At 45.2% G+C, this 15,662-nt stretch overlaps 1 protein-coding gene across 1 annotated transcript in view; it reads left to right on the forward strand.

Moving 5' to 3' along the window:
• The window catches only part of LOC135541530 (voltage-dependent L-type calcium channel subunit alpha-1D-like), a 125,270-nt gene that overhangs the window by 105,435 nt on the left and 4,173 nt on the right, over nt 1-15,662 (forward strand). The window contains exons 35-47 of the mRNA XM_064967842.1: nt 67-194; nt 339-435; nt 624-726; nt 830-931; nt 3,537-3,670; nt 5,690-5,806; nt 6,416-6,828; nt 7,665-7,691; nt 8,940-9,068; nt 10,398-10,558; nt 10,869-10,975; nt 11,221-11,375; nt 12,770-12,935. Coding sequence (XP_064823914.1) covers nt 67-194; nt 339-435; nt 624-726; nt 830-931; nt 3,537-3,670; nt 5,690-5,806; nt 6,416-6,828; nt 7,665-7,691; nt 8,940-9,068; nt 10,398-10,558; nt 10,869-10,975; nt 11,221-11,375; nt 12,770-12,935 — 1,839 coding nt within the window. The remainder of the gene's footprint in view (nt 1-66; nt 195-338; nt 436-623; nt 727-829; nt 932-3,536; nt 3,671-5,689; nt 5,807-6,415; nt 6,829-7,664; nt 7,692-8,939; nt 9,069-10,397; nt 10,559-10,868; nt 10,976-11,220; nt 11,376-12,769; nt 12,936-15,662) is intronic.

Genomic DNA, 15,662 nt, shown 5'->3' on the forward strand with positions numbered 1-15,662 from the left:
CAAATACGCTCACACAGATACAGGCCTATATTCCCACAATAACTGTAGCCTGTTCTTCTAATCTAGATTATCAATTTGTTTGTGGCTGTCATCATGGACAACTTTGACTATCTGACTCGTGATTGGTCGATCCTGGGTCCTCACCACTTGGACGAGTTTAAGAGGATCTGGTCTGAGTATGACCCAGAGGCCAAGTAAGTGTGTTTTGTGTATCAATTTAGTGCAAGTATTTGGTTGTATTAACCTGTGTGAGATTATGTTTGAGATTAATTTCTGTCTGTTCTGTTGCAATAGTCTCTGAGTATATGTATATATCTTGCTCTCTCTCTCTGACACAGGGGCAGGATTAAACATCTGGACGTGGTCACTCTGCTCCGACGAATTCAGCCTCCTTTGGGCTTCGGCAAACTCTGTCCTCATAGAGTGGCCTGCAAGGTACACCATCTCTCTGGTCTCTCTCGCTCTCTCTCTTTCTCCTTTTCTCTGCTATGATATCCCTATCTCTCGCTCTCTATTTTTCTCCCTCACTCTCTTGTAACTCTCTGTCTCTCTCTCAAATGTATCTGGCATGTGTTGATACCTATAAAAAGCATGTAAGTAACTCTCCTTTTTCCTTCTCTCAGAGACTGGTGGCCATGAACATGCCTCTAAACAGCGACGGCACCGTGATGTTCAATGCTACCCTATTTGCATTAGTACGCACAGCCCTGAAGATCAAAACTGATGGTAGGAGACACACACACACACACATAGCACAACACCACAACAGTATCATCTGTACAGTTTGTATTGATAGTGACAGGACATGTGTTGTTTATCTGTGCTGTAGGTAATCTGGAGCAGGCCAACGAGGAGCTGAGAGCAGTCATCAAGAAGATCTGGAAGAGGACCAGTATGAAGCTACTGGACCAAGTGGTGCCCCCTGCTGGTGGTCAGTCAAAACACACTATCCTAGTAGCAACACACAAATTAGATCCCGGTAAAATATATATAGACCCACAAGCCCAACATCCCAGCACACTATCACACAGAAATATATTACACACACACATAATGCCTTCTCATTGTAAATACACAACAAACTCCCCCTCTCACACATAATGCCTTCTTAACAAACTCCCCCTCTCACACATAATGCCTTCTCAATGTAAATACACAACAAACTCATCTCTCACACATAATGCCTTCTCATTGTAAATACACAACAAACTCCCCCTCTCACACGTAATGCCTTCTCAATGTATGTACACAACAAACTCCCCCTCTCACACATAATGCCTTCTCATTGTAAATACACAACAAACTCCCCCTCTCACATATAATAGCCTACACACACACACACTCTCTCTCACTCATGATTTCAGCTGTGCCCTGCTGTTTTCTGCTCTCATGTTCTCCGCAGTGTTTTTGATCTGTGTGTGTGTGTATCTACACTCTTTCTTTCCTGTTCCGGATACCACTGGAGGTTCCAGGGCGACTGTTACTGTGACTGTTACTGTGACTATTACTGTTACTGTGTGCTAGGCTTTGGGCTTGCATGGCCTCATAGTGGTAGATCACAGTTTGTCAGTGCATGCTGTACCTCTCCTACTAAACTCTCTTTCTCTCCATCTCTGTCTCTCTGTCTGTCCTTATCTCCCTTTGTCTCTCTCTTTCTGTCTCACTCTCTCTCTCTCTCTCCCTGTCTCACTCTCTCTCTCGCTTTCTCTCTCCCTGTCTCACTCTCTCCCTGTATCACTCTCTCTCCCTGTCTCACTCTCTCTCGCTTTCTCTCTCCCTGTCTCACTCTCTCTCTCTCTCTCGGTCTCTCTGTCTGCCCTTATCTCCCTCTGTCTCTCTCTCTCTGTCTCACTCTCTCTCTCTCCCGGTCTCACTCTCTCTCCCTGTCTCACTCTCTCTCTCTCGCTTTCTCTCTCCCTGTCTCACTCTCTCTCTCTCGCTTTCTCTCTCCCTGTCTCACTCTCTCTCTCGCTTTTTCTCTGTATGTCCTTATCTCTCTCTGACTGTACTTATCTCTGTATGTCATTATCTCTGTCTGTCTTTATCTCTGCCTGTCTGTCCGTCTCTCTCTCTCTCTCTCTCTCTCTCTCTCTCTCTCTGTTTGAGCTTTTCCACAGCTTCTGGTCCTTTCCTCTATACTGTATATCTGTGTATATATATAAAAAAAAAAAACGACTCTTAAAAACTTCAGAATATTCTGAAGCAGTTCTGTTTTAGGGTGGTGGCATGGAACTAGTGTTGCCTCATTTTTCCGAACTCTGTCCCCAACGTGCTTGTTTAAAGTGACACAGACCCCTGCTTCAGAATCATTCTCACTCACTCACTCACTCACTCACACACACACACACACATTGTACTGTAAATGCTCACTTTGATATACTCTTGCATACATCTTCTACATCTATTTTTACATTGCTCTCATATGTGTGCGCACACACGCACATGCTACCACATGCTACCACATGCTACCACAAGCTACCACAAGCACACACAGATACACACTAACACTAACATACTCACATTTATACCTAGTTCTGCTTGCTTGCATGTGCTCAGTAGAGTCTAACTGCATATTGTGCTCCTTAACACCCCAAATCCCTCTACTGGAGTGGATCTCAACTGTTTGAATACATTCCCAGGGCTGCCTCTTTTTAGTCATATCATAAATCAACTTAACAAAAACAGCTTGGCGCATTAACTCCTATTTAAATGAAGTGCCTTGATTTACTTAGTAAATTGCTCATAATAACCCGTATGAATGGTACTATTTTAACCTGCAGACTCAAGAAAGTAGATTCTGGAGGGGTCCTGTGCCTCGGTGGTCCTGCCTGTGCCCTGTCTGCTATGTCTGCCCTCTCTTTCTGCCTCCTAGGCTGGGCAGGGGGTTATTAATAGAAGTGATAGTTTAGAAGATGTCAATAGGCCTAATAGAAATCTTATAATTCTTAGGAATTACAGGATCTCTATGGGAGGCCCAGCATTTAACTAGCATCAAACCATAGTTCAGCTAAGGTTTCGGTTTAATTTGAGGTGTACCAGTGAGGTATACCAGTTCTGTTTTAGGGTGGTGGCATGGAACTACAGTTGTCTCTTCTCTCCGACCTCTGTCCCCAGGCCTGAAAGATGTAATTGAGGATCTATATTCTATTATTGAATTATCATTGAGTTATTATTGAATTATTATTGAGTTATTATTGAGTTATTATCGAGTTATTTCTGAGTTATTTCTGAGTTATTATTGAGTTATTGTAGTCTTTGACCTACAGAGGCAGCTTCAGATACAGTAAAAACACCATCGACATGGATGTATATGAATGATACAGGTGACATGAGATTTCAGTGCATGAAGGTCCAGTACAGCACAGTGATCTAGGGAATAGTGTCTTATCATTTAAAGGATAACCTCATGGTTAGGATCCAGAATCTGGGTGGAGCGGCCGGGGCGTGGGGAAGCGAAATGAGGTTGGGACTCCCAGAATGCTGTGCAGTGACCTCCTGTCTGACACAGGAAGCGTTTGTGTGGTCTGTTCACCTAGATGATGAGGTAACCGTGGGGAAGTTCTATGCCACCTTCCTGATACAGGACTACTTTAGGAAATTCAAGAAACGTAAAGAGGAGGGCCTGGTAGGGGTGCACGCCTCCCAGAACAACACAGCCATCGCTCTACAGGTGAGTATCGGTGTGTGTGTACTGTTTGTGTGTGTGCGAGCGAGCATTTGCGTTTGTGCATGTGTGCGTTTGTGTACGTGCGTGCGTTTGTGTGTGTGTGTGTGCATGCGTATGTGTGTTTGAGAGAGAGAGCAAGCGTCTACAAAATGTGCAAAGAAATGTGTGTGAAGAGAAAGTGTGTGCCTGAAACACCGAGAATCTGTGTGCTAATGTTGTGATTTATGATTCAGCAGGTCATTCATGATCAAAGCTATTGGTGTACAGTATGACCCTGTTTATGTGATGACGTACATCAATGTATGTCTCTTTCTGAGAGGCATGTGTCTTCATCTCGATGTTAATGTTGACAATGGTATGTGTGCGTATCCCAAAAGGTTCCCTATTCCCTCTATTGTGCACTACCATGGCTCTGGTCACTATGTAGAGAATAGTATGCCATTTGGGACGCAACCATTTCTGTCCGCTCACCATCGTCATCCAATGTTTTCACGTGTCTATCACCCATCAGCTCATGAAGCTCTCACTCACAGCAGCTTTTTTCTGTTTCCGTCACCGTCAGCTTCAAGCCAATCGTTTATTTTCTGTTTCCGTCACCGTTAGCTTCAAGCCATTCGTTTATTTTCTGTTTCCGTCACCGTTAGCTTCAAGCCATAAGGGTATTTTCTGTTTCCGTCACCGTTAGCTTCAAGCCATGAGCTTTTTCTGTTTCCGTCACCGTTAGCTTCAAGCCATGAGGGTATTTTCTGTTTCCGTCACCGTTAGCTTCAAGCCATAAGGGTATTTTCTGTTTCCGTCACCGTTAGCTTCAAGCCATGAGGGTTTTATCTGTTTCCGTCAACGTTAGCTTCAAGCCATAAGGGTATTTTCTGTTTCCGTCACCGTTAGCTTCAAGCCATGAGGTTTTTCTCTGTTTCCGTCACCGTTAGCTTCAAGCCATGAGGGTATTTTCTGTTTCCGTCACCGTTAGCTTCAAGCCATGAGGGTATTTTCTGTTTCCGTCACCGTTAGCTTCAAGCCATAAGGGTATTTTCTGTTTCCGTCACCGTTAGCTTCAAGCCATGAGGTTTTTCTCTGTTTCCGTCACCGTTAGCTTCAAGCCATGAGGGTTTTTTCTGTTTCCGTCACCGTTAGCTTCAAGCCATGAGGGTTTTTTCTGTTTCCGTCACCGTTAGCTTCAAGCCATTCATTTATTTTCTGTTTCCGTCACCGTTAGCTTCAAGCCATGAGGGTTTTTTCTGTTTCCGTCACCGTTAGCTTCAAGCCATGAGTGTTTTTTCTGTTTCCGTCACCGTTAGCTTCAAGCCATGAGGTTTTTCTCTGTTTCCGTCACCGTTAGCTTCAAGCCATGAGGTTTTTCTCTGTTTCCGTCACCGTTAGCTTCAAGCCATGAGGTTTTACCGTTTAGCTATTCCTCTCTATATCTCCTCATATGCCTCATATTCCTATATATACTTTTCTTCGTTGAAATTGATCTATAGTAAGTAAAGTACAGTATATGCCTATTGTAATAACTGTAATACTGAATAGTTGCAATTTTTTCTACACTGCCAAATATGTAACCAAAATGTCTCACATAACCAAGCGAGCACCCTTTGGTGAGGGAGAGCTGTATCACACAGTCAGAATATTGTCATGTCATAAGAGACACACGAAGGGCAGGGCACATTCAGGGGAGCACATTTTGTTTGTCTCTTATAAATGTTCTCATCTCTCACAGTCTGTCTAGCACCGTCCTATATGGGCGTCTGTAAACTTCAGGTTTTGCGTGAGAGCCAGCAAAGGGCAGCTGTGTGTGCGTGTGTGTGTGTTTGCATGTGTGTTTTTGATCGTGTGTGTGTGTGTGTGTGTGTGTGTGTGTGTGTGTGTGTGTGTGCGTGTGTGTGTGTGTGTGTGTGTGTGTGTGTGTGTGTGTGTGTGTGTGTGTGTGTGTGTGTGTGTGTGTGTGTGAAGAGCCTCTTTGCCTGAAAGAGAACCCCACCTACCAGCCCTTAGCCCCTCCCTCTATTGTCATGGTTACAGGCTGGCCTTCGCACGCTACATGATATCGGGCCTGAAATTCGACGAGCGATATCATGTGACCTGCAAGATGACGAGCTAGTAGACTTTATTCCAGAGGAGGACGAGGAGATTTATAGGGTAACTTATTCAATTCATCTGCCTGAGGGAGTAAATGTATGGCACATATATTTATTTTGTCTTGCTGGAATGGATTGGTTGGGTAAATGGAATATTAGGGTAATGGTAGTCTATAATGCCCCACATCAATGTCCCTATTGGAGGTATACACTGTACACAGCAGACATAGACATACACAGTCTGTAATATGACATTTTATTTGTATAGCGCAGCGCCTTGCATCTACAGGCCAAAATCGCAATGCTCTAAACTCAGTCACAAAGGTGGACTGGACATCGTTGCATAGATCAGACCTGTAGGTGTAGGAAAATGACAATGTACTATGTTAATCTCAGAGGAAATAAGCCATTTGGTGTTCTTCTGTTTTTCTTTTTTCAGTTGATATGAAAAAAAAGCAATTATAGTGCCTCCATTTTGCTCACATATACCATGAAACATTGAACCAGCTTCTGAACTTATTTTCCGCCCATACAATGATTTCTGAAAGGAAAGCAAATCAACAATCACAACAATTCAACCCAGTTTGCACATAAGTAGCATTGCATATTCATCCTCCGTGTTGAACAGAAAGTAGTCTCTGACCGTTTGACCTTGAGTCTTCTTCCACAGCGCAACGGCGGCCTGTTCGGTAACCACGTCAACCACGTGAACGGGGACCACCACCGGCGCTCATCGAGTCACCAAACCAACGCCACCCAGCGGCCCCTGCAAGTACAGCCACCTCCGCACTACGCCCACATGGAGCAGCCGGTGGGGCGTCTCTGCCGGGCCAATGCCATGTCCCACCCTAACCACCACCATCGCCACCACCACCACAACTCCTCCTACGGCAAGTCGCCCAAGTCCACCAACATCAACTTGAACAATGCCAACGTGTCCAGTCTGCCCAACGGAGGAGGGCACCACCACCGCTACTACGAGCACGCTCCGCCCCCTGCCAACGGTTACCCTGGACACCGTGGCGGCCCCTACTACCCCGACTACGACAAGCCACCTCCTCGTGGCACGCCCCAAGGACAAAGGTGACCACACACTGACCATCAGCCATCTCTCTCTCTCTGGCCGTGAAATTAAATGGGTGACGAGTCATGTGTTGTTGAATGGGACTGATTACTTATAGTAAGAGAGAATGGGGAACCGTCTGTGGCTTGAAGCTTCATGTACTATAAACTTGAAATGCGACAATAATTTAGAAACTATAATGTCTAACCTTTAAACTCTTCCGTCCCTCCTTGTCAATTCACCTGAGCGACTCTCTGAGTCCCTCGTAGTCATACAGCTGTCTACGTGTGTATGATGATGTCAACACTAAGAGTTGTTGTACAATACAACAAACCTGGGATATAAATTAGCATGCAGGGTAAGCATGCGGCTACCATTAGCCATAAGGCCATTCTGTGTATCTATCATTACAGATTGCCAAAGGCGGGACCTAGCCTCTCCTTATCAAACGTTTTCCTTGTCACTGACCTATAGCACGTACCCTCTCAGACCCTCCCTTAAACTGACCAATCCCAGCTTTTTCATTCCATATAAGTGGCTAACGACACACATTTTATATTTCTTCAGGCTACCATCACACAAGCAGTCCATGCATCTCCCTGGAGCACCCCAGGGTTGGGTTCAACGTCCATTTCAATTCTTATAATTTCAGAAAATGTTGCCCCCCCCAAACATTGGTACACACATCTGTCACCCCTCTGTCTTCCTTCTTCAATTATACATATATAAGAATGCATGTATATGTTTGATATACTGTATGATATATATGTGACTCCCTACCCTTTCTGTTCTCTCCTCCTTTTCTTCTACCTAACCAAATGCTTTCTCTCAACCATCTCTCTGCTTTCTTGGACAGAAGGCGCTACTATGAGACCTATGTTAGGTACTGTATGTTAATTTCCTAGGTATGTCTAGAGCCGTATGTGTCCACCATGACAAAGGGGAACTTTTCATTTGAATTCCGTTTTTTGGGGCCAGTTTGTGACTGACTGCATCCCTTCTAAGGTTGCAAAATGCCTGTAACTGGTTCTGGCAATATTCCAACCGGGATTTCTGGAAAACCTCTGAGTTTTGGGGAAGGTACTGGAATTTTGCAACCCTAATAACTGCTCAGTTAGTGCTGAGTGTTCTAGTCAGTCATCCCTCTCCATGTCTCTGCACCACCACCTGTCTGTGGAGTAATATCTCTTGACCCAGTGTTCTGATGTTTGACAGAGAAAGGAGAGGCCTGATTGGCCAGCACACTGCCTAGCCCTAGACCAGTCTTGCTGTGTGCATGTGTCTGCTAGGAAGAGAGCACTGCTAAAAGAGAATTGAACTGAAGTGCTTGCCTTGGAGGAACTCAGATGCTCAAACCTCATGGATATGTATGGAAACTTACCTTACTCACCCTAGCTCTGATACTTCCTAAGAGGCCAACAACGACCAGTATAAAAACCCTCAGAAATGTCTTTCAATAAAGGGTCAGTTCACCTAAATTAAAAAATTATACTGGTTTCCTTATCCTGTAAGCAGTCTATGGACAAACCAAAGCATAGATTGCTGTTCTCCCTTGTCCATAGACTGCTTGCAGTGTATGGAAACCAAAATGTAACTTTGTAATTTGGGTCAACTATCCCTTTAAGTAAACCATGGATGAGATGGGTAATAAGGAAATGTAAGTTTTGATACATTTGATTGAAGACTTCCCAAATGAACGTACAGGAAACCATAGTTTTCCTTTGACAAAAGAAGTGTTAGTGAACACTGAGGGATGCTCTTCGATACTATATGCTATGTCCACTGGTCTACTGCTTCTACTGTCTATTTCCCTGTTGTCTTGATGAGGCTGCGGTGGTGGATGATGAGGGCGTTGGTTCTGTTGCATCGCTGCCCCCTGGAGGCTGGAGGTTTGCGTCTGCATGGCAGTGCATGGCCCTGTTCCCCCATGACCCCCCTCGCAGTCCAACACCACCAGTGGAGGCTAGTGAAGGGAGGACCGCTCATAGTAATGTCTGGGACCGGTACCATTCTATTCATTCCATTCGAGCCATTACAATGAGCCCATCCTCCGATTTGAAAGTGACACCAGCCTCCACTGGGCACCACCCCTCCTCTGACCTCTGAACCCTGACTCCACACCCCCTCCTAGGTCCCACGTGGGAGACGTCCGTCACCCGACCATCCGGCGGGAGGAGGAGTTTGACGATGACAGGTACTCAGGAGAGTACTATAGCGGGGAGGAGTTCTACGAGGACGACAGCATGTTGTCAGGAGACAGGTAAAGTAACACTCCACCTGTATAGCAGAACAGAAATACATGTCTTATCTTATATATTGTTTATACACTATAAATACAAAAGTGTGTGGAAACCCCTTCAAATGATTGGATTTGGCTATTTCAGCCTCACCCGTTGCTGACAGGTGTATAAAATTGAGCACACAGCCATGCAATCTCCAATAATTGACAGTAGAATGACCTGTACTGAAGAGCTCAGTGACTTTCAATGTGGAACCGCCATAGGATGCAACCTTTCCAACAAGTCAGTTCGTCAAATTTCTGCCGTGCTAGGGCTGTCCCGGTCAACTGCAATGGCAGTTATTGTGATGTGGAAACGTCTAGGACACAACAACGGCTCAGCGCGAAGTGGTAGTCCACGCAAGCTCACAGAACGGGACTGTCGAGTGCTGAAGCACGTAGCGTGTAAAAGTCGTCTTTCCCTGATTGCAACACTTACTACCGAGTTCCAAACCGCCTCTGGAAGCACCGTCAGCACAAGATCTGTTCATCAGGAGCTTCATGAAATGGGCTTCCATGGCCGAGCAGCCGCACATAAGCCTAAGATCACCATGTGTAATGCCAAGTGTCAGCTGGAGTAAAGCCCACCGCCATTGTACTCTGGAGCAGTGGAAACGCGTTCTATGGAGTGATGAATCATGCTTTACCATCTGGTAGTCCGACGGACAAATCTGGGTTTGGCAGATTCCAGGAGAGCACTACCTGCCTGAATGCTTAGTGCCAACTGTAAAGTCTGGTGAAGGAGGAATAATGGTCTGGGGCTGTTTGTCAACAGTTTGGGTAAGGCCCTTTCGTGTTTCATCATGGAAATGTCCCCATGCATAAAGCGAGGTCCATACAGAAATGTTTTGTTGAGATTGGTGAGAAAGAACCTGACTGGCCTGCACAGAGCCCTGACCTCAACCCCATCAAACACCTTTGGGATGAATTAGAACGCCGACTGTGAGCCAGGCCTAATCGTCCAACATTAGTGCCCGACCTCACTAATGCTCTTGTGGCTGAATGGAAGCAAGTCCCCATATCCAACATCTAGTGGAAAGACTTCCCAGAAGCGTAGAGGCTGTTATAGCAGCAAAGGGCGGACCAACTCCATATTAATGCCCATGATTTTGGAATGAGATGTTCGACAAGCAGGTGTCTACATACTTTTGGTCATGTAGTGTACCTCACAATTCGTTCTCTTCTGCTAGAGCAGGGGTCTCAAACTAGCGGCCCGCAAGCCAGATGTGGACCTGAAGCCTATTAAATCTGGCCCGCTATATTTTTTTTAAGTAGCTAGTTCACCTCCAACACCCTATCCTTGGCTTCCAGGAGGTCCTATAAAGAATACCTGTACCAGAACAGTGACACGGAGTATGAGACTCCTAGAGGCTACCACCACCCCGACAGTTACTATGACGACGATGAGCAGCCCCTCTACCAAGATGGAAGGAGGTCGCCTAAGAGACGGATGCTTCCTGCCACGCCTCAAGGTAACGCCCCTCCTCTACCCAGAAATGCTTCTGATGCTTGTCATCAAAAATACTGTTACTGAGGTTAGATAAAAGCTAATAGTTATTCACACACACACATGCACAGTTTTTGACTCTTTCATTAAACTGTCTTGCCGCTGACTTGATACTGTATAATTTTAAATTTTAAGGACACCTTCATGACATTTTGTTTGTTTGTGAATGTGTGTTGATGCCCTTTAGTTGCATGTCGTCATTGTTTTCTGCATGAGTAGTTTAGTTTCACTAGTTTCATCCTCCTGTCCTGTCCACCTATCCGCCACACACCCAGGTCACCGGAGGCCCTCCTTCAACTTTGAGTGTCTAAGAAGGCAAGGCAGTCAGGATGAGCTGCCACACCAACGCACTGCACTACCACTGCACCTAATGCAGCACCAGGTAACACACACACACTTCTCACAGTGCACTGCTGCACAACTGCATGGAATGTCCCACTAGGTAACACGTACAGTAGACAGCTCTGCGTCTGCACCGAATGCACCTCCATGTAGTTCACACATACATTCACACACATTCATATTACTAGTACACTATGTTGCATGAATTGATTCACCAACGCAGTGCTTCACCAGGGGTTCTAGACCAGTGTGTTTGTTACTTTCCGTCCGTCCCTTCCTCTACAGGTGATGGCTGTAGCAGGGCTGGACTCCAGCAGAGCCCACCGTCTCTCCCCCACCCGCTCCACCCGCTCCTGGGCCACTCCCCCCGCCACTCCGGCCAGTAAGGAACAGTCGCCCTACTACACGCCCCTCATCAGGGTCGATCTCCCCGGGCGCAGGTATATAAAAGACTCCTTCATTGTTCTGTCCATTCGTCTGATGAAGACTACAGATTGGTTTTAGTAATGTGAGACCCTTATTTTGTGACTAATGTGGGACTTTTATTTTTAATATATCTGTTATTTTGGCACTTAACAAAATAAAATGACAAAATTAGACATTGGTTTCCTAACATTGTAAGCAGTCTATGGACAAGGTATGACAGCAATTAATTATTTGGGTTAGTTTTCCTGGCACTTTTTCCACATGTTGACGTTTTAGCATTTGTGGCACAAATCCCATTCATGTAATAGGGCCGATATTAGTATCTTTCATGCATCATTTACAAAAATGCTTGTCCATAGACAGTTTACAGGGAAAGGAAACCAATATGTCATTTTGTCAGTTGGGTGAACTATCCCTTTAAGATAAAATATGAAGAGGTGCTAAAGCGAGGAGCAGAACCGGAACGAGGAGCGGAACCCTCTCTCTTTGGAAGTTACGGGCTGAACATTCCTTCCCTTTTCCAAAATTCGAAAGATGCTAATACCTGCAAAAACATTATTTTGAGATATTGGGACCATAAGGTTCTATCTGCAAGATGATTCTGAGATAACTGGCTTTAAAGTTCCGAACCCTCATTGGTTTTAATGTGGTTAGTCATTTTTATATTACATTCCTTTGAGCTTAAACAGCGTGTACTGGGGTATTTCGAGTTCTACATATCAAATCAAATCACATTTTATTTGTCACATGCACCGAATACAATAGGTGTCGTAGACCTACCGTGAAATGCTTACTGACAAGCCCTAACCAACAAAAAAAAGTGAGTTAGAAAATATTTGCTAAAAGAATAAACTAAAGTAATAAAAGAAAGTGACATAATAAAATAACAGTAACGAGGCTATATACAGGGGGAACCGGTACAGAGTCAGTGTGCGGGGGTACAGGTTTGTTGAGGTAATTTGTACATGTAGGTAGGGGTGAAGTGACTATGCATAGATAATAAACAGTGAGTAGTAGCAGTGTAAAAAAGAGGGTCAATGCAAATAGCCATATAAGTAGAGAACATTGAACAGAACAGGGCTATGTCAATAACTACATTTTGACAAAAATGCAGATAGAACCTAATAGTCCCAAGCTCTCGATTTGACCAAATAATCAGTGAAAAACCCAAACACCGAACTACTTCTGCTCACTATAACACGCATCCCATTCCTTCGCGACAGAATCTTAAAACGATTAGTCTTGGAATGGTTGCAGGTGCCACGCTCACTTTGATTATTTTGTTCATAAGAAAGTTGTGTAGAACTCTGATAATAACCATCAAGTTACTATGTTCATTCAATCATTCTCATCCTTCACCTTTCCTCCATTTCACTCCAAGAGTGTCTGAATCTCTTCTTCTCTTCAGGGAGAGTGCCTCCAGCAGCCAGGTGTCTGTGAGGAAGAGTTTGTGGTACACAGACGACCCAGAGTACTCCCAGAGGACCTACTCCCCCATCCACCTCCAGCTGCCCCCAGAGTACCGACAGCATTACCACCAGAAGAGAGGCAGCGCTACCAGCCTGGTGGAGGCGGTGAGGCAGGGGAGGGCAGGGAAGGGGAGGGTGGGTGGGTTGGTGTCCAGGGGCCAGTTGCACCAGTCGGTCGTAAGTGTGTCGTAACTACGTCCAACTACGTCCAACGCTCTACGCCAGACCTAAAAATGATACCACCTGGGCATAATCCCTTTTATGACCTACGCCTGGGTGTAGATTCTACAACTTGTAGGGGGCAGGGCCCGCTTGCATAAAACATTAAGTGTTTCCCTTAAGGGTTTAGCTTAAGGAATCATTTTCCCTTATCTAAGGGAATTGTTTAAGGGCGTTGCATCAAGCCCCTCAAATATTTCCTTATCTAAGTGCATACTTAATTAAGGTGTTTTACTGGCATGTATGGCAAAAGAGTATCTGGTTACCATTGAGACGGCCTGATTCACTGAATAAACCGCAAATTAGAACTTCTACAATCAAGACAGGATAACCAAATTGCTACAGAATATTACATTTTTTTGCAGTTACTTTTTTTCAACTTGTTTATATTGCTTTCTAGTACGACAAGCTAGAAGACTTTCATCTTCCTCCAAAGATTTTCTATTGGGTTCAGGTCTGGAGACTGGCTAGGCCACTCCAGGACATTGAGATGCTTCTTATGGAGCCACTCCTTAGTTGCCCTGGCTGTGTGTTTCGGGTCGTTCTCATGCTGGAAGACCCAGCCACGACCCATCTTCAATGCTCTTACTGAGGGAAGGAGGTTGTTGGCCAAGATTTCGCGATACATGGCCCCATCCATCCTCCCCTCAATACTGTGCAGTCGTCCTGTCCCCTTTGCAGAAAAGCATCCCCAAAGAATGATGTTTCCACCTCCATGCTTCACGGTTGGGATGGTGTTCTTGGGGTTGTACTCATCCTTCTTCTTCCTCCAAACACGGCGAGTGGAGTTTAGACCAAAAAGCTCTATTTTTGTCTCATCAGACCACATTACCTTCTCCCATTCCTCCTCTGGATCATCCAGATGGTCATTGGCAAACTTCAGACGGGCCTGGACATGCGCTGGCTTGAGCAGGGGGACCTTGCGTGTGCTGCAGGATTTGAATCCATGACGGCGTAGTGTATTACTAAGGGTTTTCTTTGAGACTGTGGTCCCAGCTCTCTTCAGGTCATTGACCAGGTCCTGCCGTGTAGTTCTGGGCTGATCCCTCACCTTCCTCATGATCATTGATGCCCCACGAGGTGAGATCTTGCATGGAGCCCCAGACCGAGGGTGATTGACCGTCATCTTGAACTTCTTCTATTTTCTAATAATTGCGCCAACAGTTGTTGCCTTCTCACCAAGCTGCTTGCCTATTGTCCTGTAGCCCATCCCAGCCTTATGCTGGTCTACAATTTTATCCCTGATGTCCTTACACAGCTCTCTGGTCTTGGCCATTGTGGAGAGGTTGGAGTCTGTTAGATTGAGTGTGTGAACAGGTGTCTTTTATACAGGTAACGAGTTAAAACAGGTGCAGTTAATACAGGTAATGAGTGGAGAACAGGAGGACTTCTTAAAGAAAAACTAACAGGTCTGTGAGAGCTGGAATTCTTACTGGTTGGTAGGTGATCAAATACTTATGTCATGCAATAATATGCTAATTAATTACTTAAAAACTCATACAATGTGATTTTCTGGATTTTTGTTTTTGATTCCGCCTCTCACAGTTGAAGTGTACCTATAATAAAAATTACAGACCTCTACATGCTTTGTAAGTAAGAAAACCTGCAAAATCGTCAGTGTATCAAATACTTGTTCTCCCCACTGTACATATGAGATGAGTAATGCTAGATACAGAAACATTATTACAGTGGCTCGTGATCCATTTCTAAAAGTGGCCAGTGATTCCTAATCTATGTTTATTGGCAGCCGAATCTGATGTGCTATAGATGGCTGTTTAGAGATGGCTGTTTAGTATCTCGGTCCCAGCTTTGATGCACCTGTACTGACCTCGCCTTCTGGATGTTAGCAGGGTGAACGGGCAGTGGTTCGGGTGGTTGATATCCTTGGTGATCTTTTTGGCCTTCCTTTTTGGCATTGGATGCTCTAGGTGTCCAGGAGGGCGGGAAGTTTGCCCCCCAGTAATGCTTTGGGCAAACCGCACCAACCTCTGGAGAGATTTGCGATTGTGGGTGGTGCAGTTGCCATACCAGGCGGTGATACAGTCCGACAGGATGCTCTCAATTGTGCATCTGTAAAAGTTTGTGAGGTGATAAGACAAATTTCTTTAGCCTCCTGAGGTTGAAGAGGCGCTTCACCACTGCAGTCCCATCGATATGGATTGTGGGATGTTCACTCTGCTGTTTCCTGAAGTCCACCATGATCTCCTTAGTTTTGTTGACGTTGAGTGAGAGGTTATTTTCCTGGCACCACACTCCCAGAGCCCTCACATCCTCCCTGTAGGCTGTCTCATCGTTGTAGGTAATCAAGCTTACTACTGTTGTGTTGTATGCAAACTTAATGATTGAATTGGAGGCGTGCTTGACCACGCAGTCATGGTTGAACAGGGAGTACAGGAGGGGGCTGAGCACGCACCCTTGTGGGGCCCCAGTGTTGAGTATTAGCGAAGAGGAGGTGTTGTTTCCTACCTACACCGCATGGGGGAATGATGTGATAGAATTTCAGGATCCTTTTCCTCAAATTTGCTTTTTTAAATCCCCAGCTCCAATAAATGCAGCCTCGGGATATGTGGTTTCCAGTTTGCATAAAGTCCAGTGAAGTTCTTTGAGGGCCGG

The sequence above is a fragment of the Oncorhynchus masou genome, chromosome 6 (assembly GCF_036934945.1).
Source record: "Oncorhynchus masou masou isolate Uvic2021 chromosome 6, UVic_Omas_1.1, whole genome shotgun sequence".
NCBI lineage: Eukaryota > Metazoa > Chordata > Actinopteri > Salmoniformes > Salmonidae > Oncorhynchus > Oncorhynchus masou.